We start from the raw sequence: 19341 nt of genomic DNA, 5'->3' as shown, positions 1-19341 counted from the left end.
CCCTTCCCCATGGAGCTCAGGGAAGCATAAACTCTGTTCCAGGTACCGTCTTAGGGTTGCGCCCCCAGCTCTTTCTGTGGCACGGCCCTCTCTGGGGACAGAAAACATGTGTGCTGAGAGAGCACGGGAAAAGATGGCAAGAAATAGTGGGGCTGCAGTTTCCTGCTACAAAGGCTGAACCAAGAGGCTTGGGACAGATACATGGGGAAGGGTTTGGGAAAGATTTCTGTTTGGAATCACCACACTGGGAGAGTAGCGCTTACCAGGAAAACAGACACCCAAGGAAACAGCGAGTGTGGGGCTGTTGTTTAACAAATGTCACTTGCTAGGTACTCACATGGGTTCCCAGGTCATTATAATGAAGGAAGAAGGGAGGAAGAAAGAAGGAATGGGGGAGGGAGGGAGAGGAAGGAAAATGTCACTGAAATGCCCATTTCAGTTCTGTTACTTAGTTCTTTTCCACTATTTGGGACCAAAAAAAAAAAAGGAAATTCGAATATGCGAAAGTATGAGCGGAGTCTGGACCCGGGGTACAAACTGGAGAGGAAGCCTCCAAGTTCCAGGCGCTGCGTCCTTCCTTGGGCGGGTTGGACGCCCTTGGGGGTCCCCGGGCCCTCCTTTCCAAGAAGGCAGCTACATCGCAGGCCCGGGCTTGCTCCCACCTGCGGTTTATCACCTGGACGGTGGGGGGCGGGGGGGGTGCGGACTGCCGGAGAGCCTGCGTGGGAGCCCGACCACCCAGAGCGGGGCGCACGGGGGAGACCGGGTCCGCGCCGCCCAGCCTCTGAGCGCGGGGGCTCGCTGCCCCTTAGACCGGCCCACGGCCCTCGGCCCGGCCCCCCTGTCACTCACTTTCCTCGCAGCCAATGGCGCGGCCGCCTGTCACCCTCACCCCGCCCCCCGAGGCCGAGCGGGGAGGAGGTTGGCGGGGAAGGCGCGGGGCTGGAGTTGAATGATTGAACTTTCCAGCGGAGTTGCGGCGGCCGCGAGGTGTCCCCGGCAGTGCGGCCCCGGCGCGGAGCTGGGAGCCTCGGCCAGCGCCCGGCGCCCGCGCCCCCGACCTGCAGCCATGGTGCCCGGGGCGCCCGGCGCGGCCCTGACCCTCTGCCTCTGGCTGGCGGCCTGCGGGGGCTGCCTGGCGGGCGGCCCCGGCGCCGCGGCCGCTCGGCGGCTGGACGAGTCCCTGTCGGCCGTGAGCGTCCAGCGCGCGCGCTGCTCGTCCAGGTGCCTCAGCTTGCAGATCACGCGCATGTCCGCCTTCTTCCAGCACTTCCAGGTACGGGAACCGCCGCGCTGGCGCCGCGGGCCGTGGCGGGGGGCGCGCGCGCCGCCTGCCTCCCGGCCTGGGCGCCCCAACTTGTGGCCGCGCTCGGCGCGCGGATCCCGCCGTCCCGATTCGGCGTGGCTTTCCAAGCGGGGCTGCCGAGCCCCCGTCCCCAGCCGCCTCCTCCGAAGGAACCCGAGACTGCAGCATCCTTGCCAGCTCTCCTTTCCCGGCGGAAAACGAGCGGCGCTGTCTGGGGAGGGGGCGAGCCGCCGTGCAGATTCCGAGGCTGCGTGTGCGCGCTTGTGAGTTTCCCCCGACTCCGCGCGCGGGGCTCCGGGCCAGTCCCGCAAAGTCCCGGGCGCGGCGGGGCCCTCGGTGCCGCCGGCGCTGGGAGGGAGGCCGGGAGGCGCGCCCAGCCGCGCCTGGGGACCCGCGCGGGCAGCCCAGCCCCGCAGGTGCCCGCGGGCCGACACTTTTGTCTCTTCTGAGCGCCGCTTTCATCATCCGCGGGCCGGGAGCTCGCGCCCCCCCCCCCCCCCCCCCCCCCGCCTTGGAGACGCAGACGGGGCGCTGGGGCCGAGTAGTCTGTTCCAGAATGTGTGGGTTTGGGGCGGGGGGGAGGGTCGCTGTGCGCGCCCCAGTTTGGAGCTCCGGAGCTTCTCCGTCTTGCCAGCGGATAGTGTGCAGAGTAAGGGAAGCGATGCACGGGACACGGGACTTGGAGGGCCGGGTTTGGGTGCTCAGAGCAGAGCCCCGGGGTCGGTGACTCCCCCGGGCCCCGTACGACCTTCTGCTTGAGGATGGGAGAGCGTGCGTTTGGATGAGCGTGAACGTCGGAGGTTCAGAGAAGCGCGCCTTTGCGCCTGTGGATTGCGGGGAGCCACAGTAGCAAGGGTCCCCGCAGGTCTCGGCGTGGGAACCCGGGGTGCGGGGGGGCGCATCTGCGCGGCCGGCCGGCTCTGCGGAGGCGCGTCCTGTTCCTGTTCCCAGCACACACACGAGTGCGCACGGTGTGAAATCATTCTCGCAGACGCCTTATTTCTCTCGTGTGCCGTCGTTCTCTCCACGGCCTTCCCGCCTCTCTCCTTAGCGGCTCACCTGTTCCAAGCTTTACCTTCCTTCTTGCCTCAGGAAAGCTGTGGAGGCCAGAAGGAGACCCGGGATCTTTGCAAGATCAGCCCTCTGATCTTGGGAAATAAACTGGGCGCCCCTCCCACCTCCCACAGGGGGCTTTCCAAGGGGCCCCGGCTACTAAGCTGCGAGAGGAGGCGATTGTAATGACGGTAGAGTTTGGGACAAATCTCCATAGCCTTGGGGATGTCCCTCGTGGCCCGAGAGCTAATGGAACCTAGCGCCGGGTCGCACAGAACTCAAAGTTGGGATCCTCAGAGATCGCACCCGCTCGCGAAGCGTGCATGTGCGTGAGTGCGCATTCGTGCAACACGTAGTGGGTTTCCGAGGCACTGGCCGCCGCTGCCGTCCTCCCGTCTCTGTGGAGAAAGGGAAAACCGCGTTCTCCTGTTCCGCGCTGACACGACGCGGACATCCTGGAGAGGGCTCCTCCCCGGCCACCTGGTTTCCAAACCGCCCTGCCCTGCCAGAGCCCCTCTCCTGACAAGATGCGATGTACACTACGGTTTAATCCGCCCCAGAAAACAAAACAGAGCAACCCATTCTTGGAGAGAAAGAGTATCTTTTCGTTCCTTCCTTCTTTCTTTCTAATTGAATTGTCAGTTGCTATAATTTATTTGTTTTACAGTTTAAGCGGCTAAAGAAGCAGTTTAGATCAAGCCAATTCCCGTGAAAGGCTTTTCTTGTGGTCTCCTGGCATGATTTCTCTTCACAAGAAAAACTGCTGACGGAACACACATTGCCAGACAATCCTGATTACATTTTAATTAGCTGGGGTGGGGTAAGCTGCAAATTACTCAGGACTTAATAGCTGCTGTTTCTGCAATCAATTGCCAAGCCATTCTTGGAGGTTTAACCCTAACCTGGTAATGCCTATCTGATTTACCTAAATTGCCCGGATTAAGCTTCCTTCAGATTTGAAAAGGCAGCACCTCACTCTCCTCATAAGCCCTGGAGCCTCCCTGTCCCTGCCCCCTTGTTAAATAATTGGGCGACGATGCAGGTCAGGCTGCTTCCAGCTCCTTCCAGGGCACGTGTTGTTTGTTAACAGGAAAGGCCAGGGCGAGAGGAGGCTTGTGGAACAGCTCCTTCCAGGTGCCCCTCCACTGCTGATTTTAGAGATGGAGGAGATCTGACTGTGGCATAAATGTGTCTGCATGTTTTGAATGCAGTCCTATCAACTGCTTTTTAATTTTTCAATTTGAGAAACCAGAAAAAGGTTCAGAGAAGCAACTCTGCAGGGCCGGCTGCAGTAAACATGTTCAGTGCTTTTAAAAGCACTATTTAGTTCTTACAAGGATGCTGGACAGTGGGCAGAGTCGGGGCTCAAAGCCCAAGTTTCTAAGTTGAAGACTCGCAAATCTTCCTGACAATCAAACTGCATCACAACAGAATGCACAGGCTGACTTCCTACCCCTCAAGTTTCCTTTCCCTGGTCAGCACCAGGAAGAGGTAAGACAGATGCGTTCTGATGGCAAACGGGCAGGCAGTCCGTGAATGCTTCCCCCTGGCTGGTCTCAAGAGCCCTACAGAGTTGAAGACCCCCTCAAGGGGAACAACACAGTGAGAAGGGGCACGGTCCATTCAAGGGAAGGAAAGGTGAGGCTACTGAGATCCACAGGCAGTAGGCGAAGGAGCCTGCAGAGGACTGGTCTACAGAACATAGTCACAAATACCCATTTCTCTTATTTATTTATGTATTTTCAAGTTTATTTATTTATTTTTGAGAGAGAGAGAGTTCACACAAGCTGGAGAGGGGCAGAGAGAGAGGGAGAGAGAACCCCAAGCAGGCTCTGCACTGTCAGCATGGAGCCCGACGCGGGGCTCAAACTCACGAACCGTGAAACCACGACATGAGCTGCCAGGGCTGGGCTGGGAAGGACCCGGCGTCCGCACTCATGGTGTAGACAAAGACTTGGAGCGTCTGGGGGCACTGCCCTGGAGCGGCAGGCCCGCACAGGAGGCTGCAATTGAGTGGTCTCTGCCCCAGTTCCACACACCTTCCAGCCTCCTGTGAAAGTGACGAGGCTGTAGGGTCTTGGGTAGATGGGGTGCACCTGGTCCCTTCGCCTCTGCGGTGCTGGTGGGCATCACCTGCCGGCCACGTAGCTATCACCCGGGCCCGGAAGCCCGCGGGACTCGGTGCTGATCCATGCAGGCGGGAATGGTGACTGGGGACTTCTGGAGTTATCTGGCACAGCCCTTGGCTCCCTGTGCGGGGCACTGGGCACACTGCAGGTTTGCACATATCACATACACGATGGCGTTACGATGCCCCCAACAGGGGTGGTTGGGAAGGGCCTCCTTGTGAACGTGAGATCTGGGCTGTGGGGTGTGGAGCAGACATGTGGCCTCTGGAGCCAGGCAGACCTGCTCTCCCGCAGGCTTGGCCACTGGGCACGTGGGTGGTGTGGGCAGGCCACCTCCTTGAACTTCCAGCCTCACGTGGGTCCCATGGGGGACAAGTACCTGCTGGCAAGGCAGAGAGCATGGAACACGGTGGGGATAATGAAAGTGATGGCAGCAACGGAGCTGACACCAACGGGAAGATGAGTAAGTGCCAGAACCATCCGAAGAAGGTAGTGTTTGTTTCCTAACTGATAAAGAAACAGAGGTGCTGAGAAGGTAGGTTACTCACACAGCTAATAGTGGAGCCGGGTTCTGGGTGGCTACAAGTCCTTGGTTTTATTCTTTTTTGTTTTTAATTTTCTTTAATGTTTACTTTTGAGAGAGAGAGAAAGAGAGAGATAGAATCCGAAGCAGGCTCCAGGTTCCGGGCTGTCAGCACACAGAACCTGATGCAGGGCTCAAACCCACAACTACGAGACCGTGACCTGAGCTGAAGTTGGATGCTCAACTGAATGAGCCACCCAGGCACCCCAGTTTTATTCTTATTTTTAGGATTTTATTGACTAGTTGGTTAAAGTTTTTTAGATTTTTAAAATTTATTTATTTGAGAGAGGCAGAGTGAGTGGGGCAGGGAGGCAGAGAGAGCAAGAGAGAGAGAATCCCAAGCAGGCTCCACACTCTCCGTGCGTGTGGAGCTCAAACTCATGAAACTGAGATCGTGACCTGAGCTGAAACCAAGAGTTGGATGCTTAACCGACTGAGCCACCCAGGCACCTTGATTAGTTGGTTAATTTACTTCAAGACTGACTACCGAATTTTTGGGAGCCGGTGCAAAATGAAAACGTATGGGCCATTATTTCAAATATCAAGAAAAAAGAGTGTTGTTCAAGGAACTAAAATATAAAACACTTTTCCTTCCGTGGCTCTTTCAGTTTGTCATGGCGTTTCAAACTGGCTATGCAATGTCATTTGCAGTAAAGAAAAATTGAAAAGTTAAGTTAGTCCTTTGGATTTTAATCTTCATCTTTATATTCAGTGCCAGTGTTACGTGCAAATATCGGAGCATGTCACCTGTCTGCCAAATCAGCAGCATTTCACAATTTGTCGTTCCTGACTCATGCCTGGAGGGTGCCTTGAGATGGGCTAGAGGGACAAGGAGAAGCCAGACTCAGGAAGGAGGGAAGGGAGAAGAGAGAACCCCTCCCCCGCCAAGTGTGCAACATGGGGTGTGCCCAGTGGGCATTTCACAGGAGGATCTGCAGGATGTGTGTAGACCTTCCCAGGTACCTGGGGTCTGCCAGATGCGGACATGCTTACTCAGGTACTCTTGGTACCCTGTTCTGCAAGCTTCTAGACCAATGCATTGCACTTTGTTCTAGATGCTGTCCTCTGGGAGTTGGGCCAAGGGTCTCCTTCTCCTAGTGCTCCAACCATGGCAAATGGGCAACCCCCAAGTATACTGCAACCCCCTTGCTGGATGCAGTAGATACCTGTACCTGGGATGGGCTTGCTCCTTGGGTGTCTTAGACTCTGGCTGGCCACCCCACCCACCAGTGTGGTATTTCCCGCGTGACATGAGGGCAGCCACACTGGATTCTGGGACACTTCAGTGCACGCATGCCCAACATCAACCCTCCCTGACCCTTGTCCAGGTCACGGCAGGGGACAGAGTGTGACAGTCATTTGGGGGCAAGGAGTTGGTGGGGGCAGAAGACTGGGTGCAGGGGACACGGGAGTGGGTAGCCGAGAACCTTTTCTGACAAGGTGAAGGGGCACTGGGAGGCAGGATCATGCGTGATTTGAGGCTCCACGCCTCCAGGATGAGCTTCACTGTTGTGCCAGCCCATATGAAACACAAACTCAAGGATAAAATCATTGAAATTTTCAATATGGTGAGCACAGAGCATCAAACCCCAGACACTGGTCCCCTGAGCATGAGCCACGTGCATTGTTCATAGATCCGTGAAGCCGGCCCTGGTTTGGGCTTTTGTATTTCAAGGGTGCAGAACCCTTGGCGGGGCTTAAGCCCACTTGCCATGAGGATTCTTCACAGGGTTTTCCATAACGTTCCAGCGTATGATGCTGATCTATATTCACTTGGGAATAACCTCTACCCTTGTTTCCTCAACTTCACTAAAATATTAAAGAAGAAAGGAGGGAAGATTGTGTCTGAAATAAGCTTTCTTTTCTGGTGAGTCTCTTTTAACTTAAGAGTGACTCCCTCCCTTATGCAGTTGGGACATTCCGAGCAGACACCGCTCCTGCCTCCCCTGATTTTGCTTCGTTGTGGCAACCATGGAACTCAGCCTCAGGGCCTTAAAGATAGAGTCATTTCTTTCTCTGTATGACTTATTTCACTTAGCTTAACACTCTCCAGTTCCATCCACGTTGCCACTCTTATGTGGATCCTGAGAAACTTAACAGAAGACCATGGGGGAGGGGAAGGAAAAAAAAAGAGCAGGAAACAGCCAAACCATAAGAGACTTAAAAAAACTGAGAATAAACTGAGGGTTGATGGGGAGTGGGAGGGAGGGGAGGGTGGGTGATGGGCATTGAGGTGGTCACCTGTTGGGATGAACACTGGGTGTTGTATGGAAACCAATTTGACAATAAATTTCATATTAAAAAAAAAAACAGTCATTTCACTAAGTACGAGGAGACCCGGAATCTGCTCTTTTCTGTGCCTGTATTTTCTCTGAGGAGGCTCAAGAGAACAGGACTTGAGGACAAATAGTAGGCCATGTGCAACGGAGGAAGGAAAAATGTGTTTATTTATTTCCTTTGCCAGAATTCGCCACTGCTCAGGAAAGGAGCACATCTTCCTGTTAGAAGATAAGTAGCAGGTTGCTGGCAGGCATGGCCCAATGGGTCTAGAGTTTTATTAGTGGTAAGAGATTCTTGTTTAATGGGACATTATTCACCCTATAAAGTACCACAGATAGGCTTGCTTAGGTAGCTGATTAGAGAGATCAGAGGCTTCTCTTAGCAGTAATTGGAAGCTGTTTGTTTTGGCAAAAGAAAGAACTAAGCTAGTGATTAGCTCATTCTACTTAGAGGACCAGCCTCTCCTCCAAGAAAAAGTAAACAAACAATTATCACATCAAAAACCCTTAGGAGCCACAAATCAGCCTGAGGCTCACAGACTTTGCAGCACTATTTCTGTGGTGAATATACCCAGCCCTGGCGTGTTACTTGGCCCTGAGGTGATTTTTAAGTTCTAAGGCAGAATGGCCAGGCATTTGGAGAGGCCCCGGGAAGAAAGGGCATCCTCAGCTTTGGCCTTTGTATTTCCTGGTCTGGGTCCCTTGGATCTCTGGCTGTGTTTCTAAGAATTTCTGAATTTAACCAAACTAAACATTGGGCTAATCATGGCGGACGTTTGTGTTTTTAATTCGGTGTTTCTCCTTGAATGTGATTTAAAAGTCTCTCTTCTTGTGACTGTTATAGAGCATTTTAAACACATATTAAAGAACACTTATTGACTTGCTCATTTCTTTGTTCGCTGTATCATTAAAGAAGAAATACATACTTTCATATGTTTATATTGTATATATTCATATATATTTGTGCGTATAAACAGATGATATACTGTATGCATGTATGTGTGTTTGAAGGCCTAACTTAAAGAGTTAAAAGTTAATGTTGTCGCTGTGTTTCCACGTAAAAAACTTAATCATAAGTTAGGAGGTTATGATTTCTTTGAAATGGATTCACCAGATTCCATTGTGTAACCTGTTCTAGTGCGTTTCGGTGAATGGGTATAAAACCATATACCCATGGTTAGGAGCACCTGGGTGGCTCAGTTGGTTAAGTGTCCATCTTTGGCTGAGGTCATGATCTCACAGTTTGTGGGTTCAAGCCCCACGTCAGGCTCTGTGGTGACAGCTCAGAGCCTGGAACCTGTTTCAGATTCTGTGTCTTCCTCTCTCTCTGCCCCTCCCCTGCTCGTGTTCTGTCTCTGTCTTGCTCTCAAAAGTACAATAAACATTAAAAAAAAACCCCATAGGGTTAGGTAGTTGGGGTGCCCAGCTGACTCAGTACATGGAGTGTGGGACTCTTGATCCTGGGGTTGTGAGTTCAAGCCCCACACTGGGTGTAGAGATTACTTAAAAAAATATTTTAAAAAACAAAACAAAACTTTCCGGTTAGGGAGAGAAACTTATGAAAGTCAGCGGGCTCTGCTTATATTAATTCAGAAACGGACAGGTTTCTTTGCATAACTTGGCAATGCTCTAGAGAATTCTCCTCTCACACAATTTTGAGGGTGGGGGCTGGGGATGCATGTGATATCATCAGAATACATCTTATCTATGAAAAACAGGACAAGGAACACTGCAGATGCCCCACTGCAATGCCCTTGTGCGAATTACTGCAGAACTTATCTTTGGAAAGACTTGCCTGAGCGCACAGACCTTCACTGTCCCAGCGCTGTCTTACACATTTCTACTTCACGTATTTGGGCTCCACGTTGTGAAAGTGTGCAGTCTACGTACATATGGCATTTATTAGGTATGACCTAGTTTTTCCTCTTTACATTAATCAAAGATACCCCTAACTCTTTCAAGCTTCAGATCAGCAGGAAGTCGCCCACACTACAGAGTTGGCTGATGAAGCCGTCTTCCTGACCTTTTACTAATCTGCGTACCATCATCTTAGGAAAATGTGTAATTTCTTTTGGATTCTCTGAAATATTGAAAGTAGGTCATAGACACCTATTCCTTCTCGGTAGATGCTGTTGGTGACCTTCTGTCCCTCACCTCCCTAACCCCCAGCTCCTGTATCAGCTAGCTGCTAATGGCTTACAGCTGCTCCCCTTAGAGACTAACTTTCTGCCCATGGACACCGTATTGCCAGCAAGGCAATGTATCCTCTTCCCTCAATGAGGGCGAATCTTGCCATTGGCTCACTGCTGGAGGCCATAGGAGCCCAGCCCCCGCCCACTGGAATAACTCTTTTCGGTACAGTTTATGCTCCAAAGCATTGCATGGGACCAGGCTTCTGCAGGCCTCCAGCTGAGATCTCTTCCCTCCCTTTCCACTGAGGGCTTCCCCCAATATATCATATATTCAGGAAGCCCCCTTCCAGCCACTGCTTGTAGGAAACCCAATCTCAGACACCTACCTTCGGAGATACCTGATCTCATTCAACACGGTTGTTTTTCAGATTGGACAGAGCCTGGAGCCTGCTTCAGATTGCATGTCTCTGTTTCTCTCTCTTTCTCAAAATAAAAAATAAAAAATTATAAAAAATAAATGAAGAAGCACTTAGAACATTTTCTGTTATTTGGATTTAGCTTATGTCTCCTGATGATGGTGGAGAAGCTTGGAGAAAAGTAGTTATCATTGATAGCCAATAAGTAAAGAAAGGAATATGGGAGCAGTGTTTATGGTTCAAATATGTTTATTTTATTTTATTTTAAATTTTTTTTAACGTTTATTTATTTTTGAGACAGAGAGAGACAGCGCGTGAACAGGGGAGGGGCAGAGAGAGAGGGAGACACAGGATCTGAAACAGGCTCCAGGCTCTGAGCTGTCAGCACAGAGCCCGACACGGGGCTCGAACTCACAGACCGTGAGATCATGACCTGAGCCGAAGTTGGATGCCCAACCGACCGAGCCACCCAGGAGCCCCTCAAATATGTTTATTTTAAAATTTTTATGTTTATTTTGGGGGGGGGGGCAGAATGTGAGCAGAGGAGGGGCCAGGAGAGAGACACACACACAGAATTGGAAGCAGGCTCCAGGCTCCGAGCTGTCAGCACAGAGCCTGATGTGGGGCTAGAACTCACAAACCATGAGATCACGACCTGAGCTGAAGTCAGATGCTTAACGGACTGAGCCACCCAGGTTATGGCTCATTTTAATGTAAATCACAGACTGTAGATGCTCATTCTGTCTCTCCCTTTAAAAAACAAAAAGCACTGCTTTCATCAGTTTATTTCGGCTACTGTGGACAGGCTGCTGCAGTTTCAAAGATGAGACTGTAAGATCCCTGCTTATGAGGAACTTCTAGTCTAGTGGTGGCTAAGACTTTGGTCCACAAGTGCCTGCGAAGATAGTTATTTGTATGAGATCTCTGAGGAAGGAGCATCTCCCTTTAGAGAAAGTGTCCTAGGGGAGAGGACCCTTGGGCAAAACCTCAAATGCTGTGTTCTTCTAGCCCAGAGCAGTCAACATGAGGAAAGGCAGAGTCTTCCGACAATTTTCTCTGTTGCGGACGCCCAGTGCTCCTGATGGACGTGATACAGTATCAGGCTCTCAGCTAGCAGCCAGGCTTTGGGAACTGGTCCTTAGTTGCTGTACTGAAGCTCAGGTCCTTTGCTCTACAGAACAGGCTAAAAGCATGGCCAGGCCATCACACGTGTATGTACAACTCTTCGTGGTTCTTGTTGCTGTGGTTGAACCATGGGCCACACCGCTAAACACAATGATTTTTCTTTACTTGATCTTTGTGAGATCTTGCCAGCAGCATTCAGAGAGAGCCCCGGAGAAGCATGAGAAGGCGAGAGAAGGAGGCTGTCCATTCCGTCTCCTCGCCATAATGCTGCAGCTTGAGATAGGACCCCAGTCTCAATTCATGGGGGCGGACCCCTAGTAAGAAACTCTTCTGAATTACTGAGCCACGGGTTAGAAGAGAGTTAGCATTGCGTTTGACAATGTCTTGGTGGTGACGAAGTAGTTTCACATAAAATATCTGTTTGACCTCCACAGCAACTCTGTGAGGTCAGGAGTGTTATTTTTCTTTTACAGATAAGAAAGTTGAAGGTCTGGAAGAGAGGGAACCGAGGCTTCATAGCAGAAACTCAAGCACTAATTGTCATATTCCCAAATACTTATACGGAATGACCCCGCTTCTCGGGATGTTAACAGGGAGAGAAGACAGAGTGGAAATATCAACTATAACATAAGTGAGAACCTGAGTTTTGGGGGAAAATATTCCTACACTTCTCGTTCTCTCATTGGCTCCTGGAGAGACCAGTGCATCACAGAAGGGTGCAGTTGTGGATAGTTGAAAGATGAATGGTATGACAGGAAAAGCCTGAAAAAATACCAGTCCATCAACACCCATCCCCTGTGCATTTAACCATCCAGATCCTTCTTCCAACCAGTGAGAATCTGTCAAACACCATCATCTTTCAAGTATCTTAGGTTTTGCGGGACCCAGCATAAGTGAGACATACTTCCTGCTCTCACAAGCATTATTTTCTGCTAGAGAAAGGCGGCGGGGGGTGGGGGGAGGGGGGAGAGAAACACTGAAGCAAGTAGTTGCAAAGAGTTATGAAGTGAAGAAACTATTATAATCATGCATCATTTAAAATCTTCATACATGTTGGTTTAATGCATAATCATAACTTCTTAGATGAAGAGGTTTTTTTTTTCTTTCCTATAAATGGATTTTGTTTCTGTCCACCACCGCTAACACTTGTCCAACAAAGTAGAATTGTGATCCTTGCAGAAACATCTTGACCACAGCTGGGCTCCTGGATGCCCTAGAGTTTGCTGTCTGGGAATAACAGAGGTCTCAGGACATGACCTTGCTCTTGGTTCCCAGCTGCCATTGTACTTCTCTGTGGTGCGGGGACATGTTCACACTGTTTGCAAGTGGTAATTGTGCACGTATGTGACAGCTCCTTCCAAGAACTAAGTGTCCCTTCTGTGTTTGCTGTCTTTCTTTTTGTTTTTGTTTTGGGAGACTCTGTGTGTGTGTGTGTGTGTGTGTGTGTGTGTGTGTGTGTTTTATGATTCTAAAAAAAAATTTTAACGTTTATTCATTTTTTTGAGAGACAGCATGTGAGGGGAGAGGAGCAGAGAGAGAGGGAGACACAGAATCCAAAGTAGGCTCCAGGCTCTGAGCTGTCAGCACAGAGCCTGACGTGGGGCTCAAACCCACGAACCATGAGATCATGACCTGAGCCCAAGTCGGACACTTCGGCTGAGCCACCAAGGCACCCCTATTCTTTATGATTCTTTCCAGCATCTCTGTAAGATATAAATATTGGACAATGAGGAGGGCTGCACTTGAAAATGGTGACAAATTGGGGTTCTTTTATACCCAAAGTGCTCAACTCTATCCTGAGGGGAATCTGAGAAAAAATAGCCTATTAAGAGGGGGGAAGAAAGCTAAAAAAACTTTTAATTCACACTGTGTTTACCTTTTTGTTTTAAATTGTAGTAACATTTGTCACTTCATAAGCTATTTACTCTCCTGGTTGTTAATATCCTGCCCAGGTGAGAAAATATTCTGTTACAGTGACCTCAAAGATCTATAATTTTGTTTTGCATATCTATTGCCTTCCTAGTTTGAAAGGTAAGGTGGTTAAGTGGTCACTGCTTAAATTATATAATGTATGGTGATGAGTATCTCTGTCTTGAGGAAGTGTGTTTTCCTCATTGGTTTGCACAGGATCTCAAGTTACCTTCAGCCAACACATATGCATATGTCCCTTAATTTACTATCTAATCATTTCACCGCTAATGTCTGATTATGTCCAAAGAAGTGACAATTTTATGAGTCCAGAAATGAAAATAGGACTCCCTCTAATGAAATAAGAAACATTAATTTTGCAAAGTAATTCATCACCTTCCAAAAATGTCATTAATCGTACCAGTGCTTGGGACCAGAGGAAAATTGGGAATTCATTTCCTTTTGAACTTCAGAGATGTTTTCTCCTTATTTTATTTCCAGTTTATACCCTTCTTCAACCCACTATATTACAATGCATCAGTAAGTCGTAGTTTGCAACACATGAAATTATTTTTGGCGTTCCTCACTCCCTCTAATGTAAGTGACGTTCTTATTATCTAAAGACAAACCAGATAGGTTCCATTCTTGGTTGGGAGGTTGCTTACTGGCAAGTTCCTCTAAAAGAAAGGCTGAAACAGTTGAGAAGGTCTAAATGCAAACACAAAGCTTTTGGGTTAAAGGCAATTTTTACCTATTCACTGTGTTCCTGTTTGGGTTTTAGTATAAAGTGGTTCATGCAACGTAAGTGAATCGACTCTTGTTTAATTTTCTAGTAACACATGATTGAGAGAGACAGCCCTTTTTAGACTGAAATAATGTCTCTGCTCCTGTCTTTAAACGCCTATACAACTGGGAATAATGGCACTCTTGTGAGATGTATCCTGTTAGAGTTTGTGGGCTGGAAAGAAAATTGACGAAGAGTCATGGAAACGTAAGATGCCAGGACAGGTTCGAATGAGGTTACACACCTCATATTAATGTGTCGTCCTGGGTCCGGGACGAGTTTCCATGTCCTGTTCTGAGAAACGAAATATGCCAGGGGGCCTGGCATTTCAGGGCCTTTAGCTTGCTTTCCAGCTGATGAGTGGACCCTGTAGGATGCAAATACCAAGACCCTTTACAGTCATGGGAGATGATAATAATAATAATATCCCCTGCATTTGGAAATGTGGAAATGTTTCCTGACAAACCTCCATGCAAACAGTTTCTTGTGAGATAACTCACATTTCCATTGTCTGTTCTTCACGGCAAGCTGCTCATTTTTGACCTGCTTCCTGATGTTTCATCTCTTGCTTGATGGCTATTTCCACCAGTGAACAGTGATCGGCACATCATAGAGGTGTGCGGTGAACTGAGCAGAACACCACCCCAGCCGTATGGAGATCCAGTGGCATCCAGGCCCCTGGGTTGAAAACCAGTCTTGCCCAACAGCCCTGCTATACGGATGATTCAAGAAAAGGCAAAGTTACAGATTGCATCACCACGTAAAGTCGGGGCTTGCTTTCCAGAGTTGAAGTCTGTTCATTATAAGAATGCTAAGTTAATTATAAGATTGCCACTGATTAGTTCCTGAAAGAAGGAGAAAAGAGTTGGAGAAAAAAGTTGCCGTGCTGTGTTTTGGTAACTGATTCTTTTATTTATTTTATTATTATTATTATTATTATTATTATTATTATTATTATTTTAATGTTAATTTATTTTTGAGACAGAGACAGAGCATGAATGGGGAAGGGTCAGAGAGGGAGACACAGAATCGGAAGCAGGCTCCAGGCTCTGAGCTGTCAGCACAGAGCCCGACACGGGGTCTGAACTCACGGACTGTGAGATCATGACCTGAGCCGAGGTCAGATGCTCAACCAACTGAGCCACCCAGGCACCCCAACTGTGATTCTTTTAAATGTGTTCAGCGTGCAGGAAGTGCAAGAAATAAGATGTTGCATACCGTTAAAGCACTCGTGGTTTGAAGGTAAACACATTTTGTTTTCCATTGTCTCCTCCATGTTTTGAGGTATTCGTAGCCCCTCAAAACAATCTCATCTATGTGGCACTTCCTTTCTTATTTCCTTGGACATAGTAAGCCCTCAGCAGAGGTTTGGTGGAACTGTCCAGGACATCTCTGAATAGAGATGAATTCTCCCTTTCAGTCCGTCCCACTTTCTTCTCTCTTTTTATGTTGACACTTGGCTGTACCATTTTGAAAGCAGCACAGCCAAACTCATCTGCTGATCGTTCCAGAAATGGCCTGCATCTGGGAAGTTATATTCCCATTGGGCCGGGATCTAAAAAAAAAAGTAGGAACATCTTTCCTCTGTTGTTGTGTCCACATTTTTGTATCCGGAATTATGAGATAATGTCCTCACAGCTGCAGAGAAATTAAAACAATTTTGGACAGAATGTATTCACTTGTGAAGTGTTACACTGACTGTTGGAAAACGTATTTGGAGGTGAGACCACATTATAACAGACATACATTTGTATTTTGATCTTTGTGTTATTCAGGAGCCATGGACTTGTATCATATTTTTAACCTATTTTTAATACGGCAAGATTTGTACAGTCTAGTTCCATTATTTACTGCACAATTTCAGAAGAAAAAAAACCAGGAAACTCCTTTTTTGAATAATCACATGAAATGAGGGCTAAAGTTTTGTTTGCATACAGGATGCCTGGCAGGCTCAGTTGGTAGAGCATGTGACTCTTGATTTTGGGGTTGTGAGTTTGAGCCCCATGTTGGGTGTAGAGATTACTTAAAAGAATGCGATCTCGGGGTGCCTGGCTGGCTCAGTTGGTAGAGCATGTGACTCTTGATTTTGGGGTTGTAAGTTTGAGCCCCATGTTGGGTGTAGAGATTACTTAATGAGATCTTGGGGAGCCTGGGTGGCTCAGTCGATTAAGCATCCGACTTTGGCTCAGGGCATGATCTCATGATTTGTGGGTTCGAGCCCAGCGTTGGGCTCTGTGCTAAAGGCTCAGACCCTGGAGCCTGCTTCAGATTCTGTGTTTTCCTCTCTCTCTGCCCTTCCCCTGCTTGTGCTCTCTGTCTCTCTCTCTCAAAAAAATAAAAAAAAATTAAAAAAAATAAGTTTTAATTTTGCCAGCTGGTCCTAAAGTCTGATTCCCTGGGAACTTCTCTGCAAGTAAACCACTTCTCCTTTTCAAGAACTGTTGTCTCCGAACCTTCTTTGAGACCCTTTAACCTCCATTTGCTCAGTCTCCTCACCCATAACGAGGTTGGCGGTGAGTACTATTTCACTGGGTTCTGCTCTGATGGAGTTTAGTTAGAGCGGAACCTCTCATATAGTTAGCTGTCCAGAAATGGTGGCTGTTGTTAAGATGTGTTAGACCAAATAAGTGTCTTGCGCTGAATATCTTGGGACTCAGAAATAAAGAACACGTACCCCCTTGATCCTGGGCACTTCACTGTGTGGTCTGAGAGCCAGAAAAAAGTAATTTAAACACCCGATTTATAGATGGGCCAAAGACTTCACCAGACAAAATATGCAGGTGGCAAACAAGCTTGTGAAAAGAGGCTCTATGTCACATGTCATTGGGAAAAGTCACATTAAAAAACAAGATACTGCTACATGCCTGTCCGAAAGGCCCAGATCTGGAATTTGGAGATCCAAATGCTGGTGGTGATGTGGAGCCTCAGGAACTCGCGTTCACTGCTGGAGGGAATGGAAAATGGCGCAGCCATTTTGGAAGGCAGGTTGGCCTTTTTTGTTTAAAAAAAAAAAAAAGAAAGAAAAAGAAACAGCCCAAAATGGAAGTCATTTGCCATCCAGGACGGCAAAGTAAGACTTAATTACAGTTTCAACCTATCTGAGGAATGTGACCTTTTAACAGTAGACCTGAAATTTGCTGATCAGCTCTAGTGAGCTAATCTGCATGATAACAACCCTCCTATTCCCTTCCCTACAAAGAGAAGATGGAATAATCCTTTCTTCTCCTTGAACAACTTCCTCCTCTACTCTTTTCCTCCGGGGAAACATTCCATTTTGTGCAACACCTCAGAGCATCTCGTACCAGATGGGATGTTGCTTGGGCTCATGAATTGCTTAATAGAGCCAACTACATCTTCAAATTTACTTTGTGAAATTTTGTTTTTTAACAAAAAGCTAAGCATACTCTTTTTTTTTCAATTTGAGAAACTGAGAGAGGGAGAGAGAGAGAGAGAGAGAGAGAGAGAGAGAGAGTGAGTCTTAAGCAGGTTCCATGCTTAGTGCAGAGCCTGATCAGGGCTCAATCCCATGACTCAGGGATCATGACCTGAGCCAAAATCAAGAGTCAGATGCTCAAGCAACTAAACCAGCCAGGAGCCCCTAAACATACACTTATCACTTGCTCCAATAGTTGTGTTCCTTGGTATTGATCCAGATGAGCTGAAGACTCATGTTTATAAAAAAACTTGTGCATGGATATGTATACACCTTTATAATTACCAAAATTTGGAAGCAACCAAGATGTCCTTCAGTAGGCAAATAGATAAACTGTGGTCTGTCTAGACAATGGGATGCTATTCAGCACTAAAATTTAATTAGCTAGCAAGCCACAAAAAGACATGGAGGAAAGTTAAATGCTTACTAAGTGAAAGGAGCCAATCTGAAAAAGGCTCAATATTATGATTCCAACTATATGACATTCTTAAAAAAGCAAAACTCAGGAGACAGTAAACAGATAAGTGTTTGGGTTGGGGTTGAGGGGAGGGAATGAACAGGGTGACCACAGAGGATTTTTAGGGTAGTGAAACTACTTATATGATGCTATAATGGTAGATACATGTCATTGTACATTTGTTCAAAGCCATAGAACGTGCAACACCAAGAGTGAGTGCTCATGTAAGCTGTGGGCTGGGGGTAAATAAGATGTGTGGGCGTAGGCACATCGGTAGTAACATGTGTACCCTCTGGGGGTGGGTATTGATAAGGGGCGGCTGTGCATGTGTGGGGGCAGAGGTTGTATGGTAAATCTCTGCACCTTTCTTGTAATTTTGATATGAATCTAAAACTGCTCTAAAAAATTAAAATTTCTTTAAGAAAAGTAATTTAATTTTTTTTTTAATTTTTTAATTAAAATGTTTTAATGTTTATTTTTGAGAGAGAAAGACAGAGCATGAGCAGGGGAGCAGCAGAGAGAGAGGGAGACACAGAATCCAAAGCAGGTTCCAGGCTCTGAGCTGTGAGCACAAAACCCGATGTGGGGCTTGAACCCACGAAATGTGAGATCATGACCTGAGCCAAAATCAAGAGTCAGACTTAACCAACCAAGCCATCCAGGCACCCCTAAGTTTTTTAATTTTAAAAAGTTACCCTTTGAAATTTCTTTGGAAGTGCTTAGTTCTATGGATAGAGAATGACATTCAGATGTCTTCTATGCATTTGTCACTTAAAGATTTTCTATTCCCATATGATGCATAGCAATAGGTTCAGTAGAATTTTTAATTGAAATTTGAATTCCTGGGTAACTATTGTGTAAGGAGAAAAGGGCATTGAATTCTAGGTCACCTACTCTATTATGAAACCACACCTGACTTCCCTCCTGCTGGGTGCTTATAATTCTGCAGATAACACATTTTTCTTAGAATTGATTTTTTTTTCTAAGTGCAGTCTTTTCTTGGGGTTACTGCTGTTCTTCTCGTCTCACATTTAATTCATCATGTTTTCTCAAGTGGTCTCTCATTAAAGCATACTGTCTTTTGAAGTTCATATTAAAATAACTCAGAATTGTGATGAATGGGCTAGAATATCATATAAGTCAGGGTATAATTGACCACGAGGTGCTTTATTTTAGTCTGATGAATTATTCTGCATTCTCTAATGAATAACACAGAAGTTAGAATGAAAAAAGCATATATCACAAGTAAACAATGTGATAAAAATCTGACTTAAAGTCAATTAGAATGGGAAAAACGTGGTGCTAGTAATTTTTTCTTTCTTGCTTAGATTTTCCCCACTACAAGTTTAAGTCAGTTAAACTAAAGCCTGAGTCTTCCAGCATATAAGTGTATGTCAAGGTGGTGGATTTTGTTTTAGTATTAAAATAAGGACTTCTAGGACTTCATGCATTCTCAAACGTGCTGCTAAAATATCCTATAGGAATGCAAATGGAAATAATTGTTCTCATTTATGAGGCATTGTATGTTCGTGCAAAGTAGAAATTTCCAAACGGTTACAGTGATAATAGCAATAGAGTTCAGCTCCTGCTATCTGGAAACGTGCTCTCTATGGCTACTGTTAATGCTGATGAGTAATTAGCTTGATAACTTAAAATTAATCCTCCGCTGGTCAACATGCCAGAAACCAGGCAGTAATGTGCCTTGTGGGAACTCCTTATTAGCAACAACAGATCAC

The 19341-nt window shown here is 47.3% G+C and overlaps 1 protein-coding gene across 1 annotated transcript in view; it reads left to right on the top strand.

Annotated features, from left to right (window-relative positions):
- The first annotated feature begins 984 nt into the window (after positions 1–984).
- Positions 985–19341, top strand: part of ANOS1 (anosmin 1) — a 182256-nt gene continuing 163899 nt past the window's right edge. Inside the window, exon 1 of the mRNA XM_042926553.1 lies at positions 985–1276. Within this exon, the coding sequence (XP_042782487.1) occupies positions 1070–1276 (207 nt within the window). The 5' untranslated portion in view covers positions 985–1069. The remainder of the gene's footprint in view (positions 1277–19341) is intronic.

This window comes from Panthera leo, chromosome Y (genome assembly GCF_018350215.1).
Source record: "Panthera leo isolate Ple1 chromosome Y, P.leo_Ple1_pat1.1, whole genome shotgun sequence".
Classification (NCBI taxonomy): Eukaryota; Metazoa; Chordata; class Mammalia; order Carnivora; family Felidae; genus Panthera; species Panthera leo.
The sequence above is the reverse complement of the archived record's forward strand: the minus strand, read 5'-3'. Positions and strand labels throughout refer to the sequence as shown.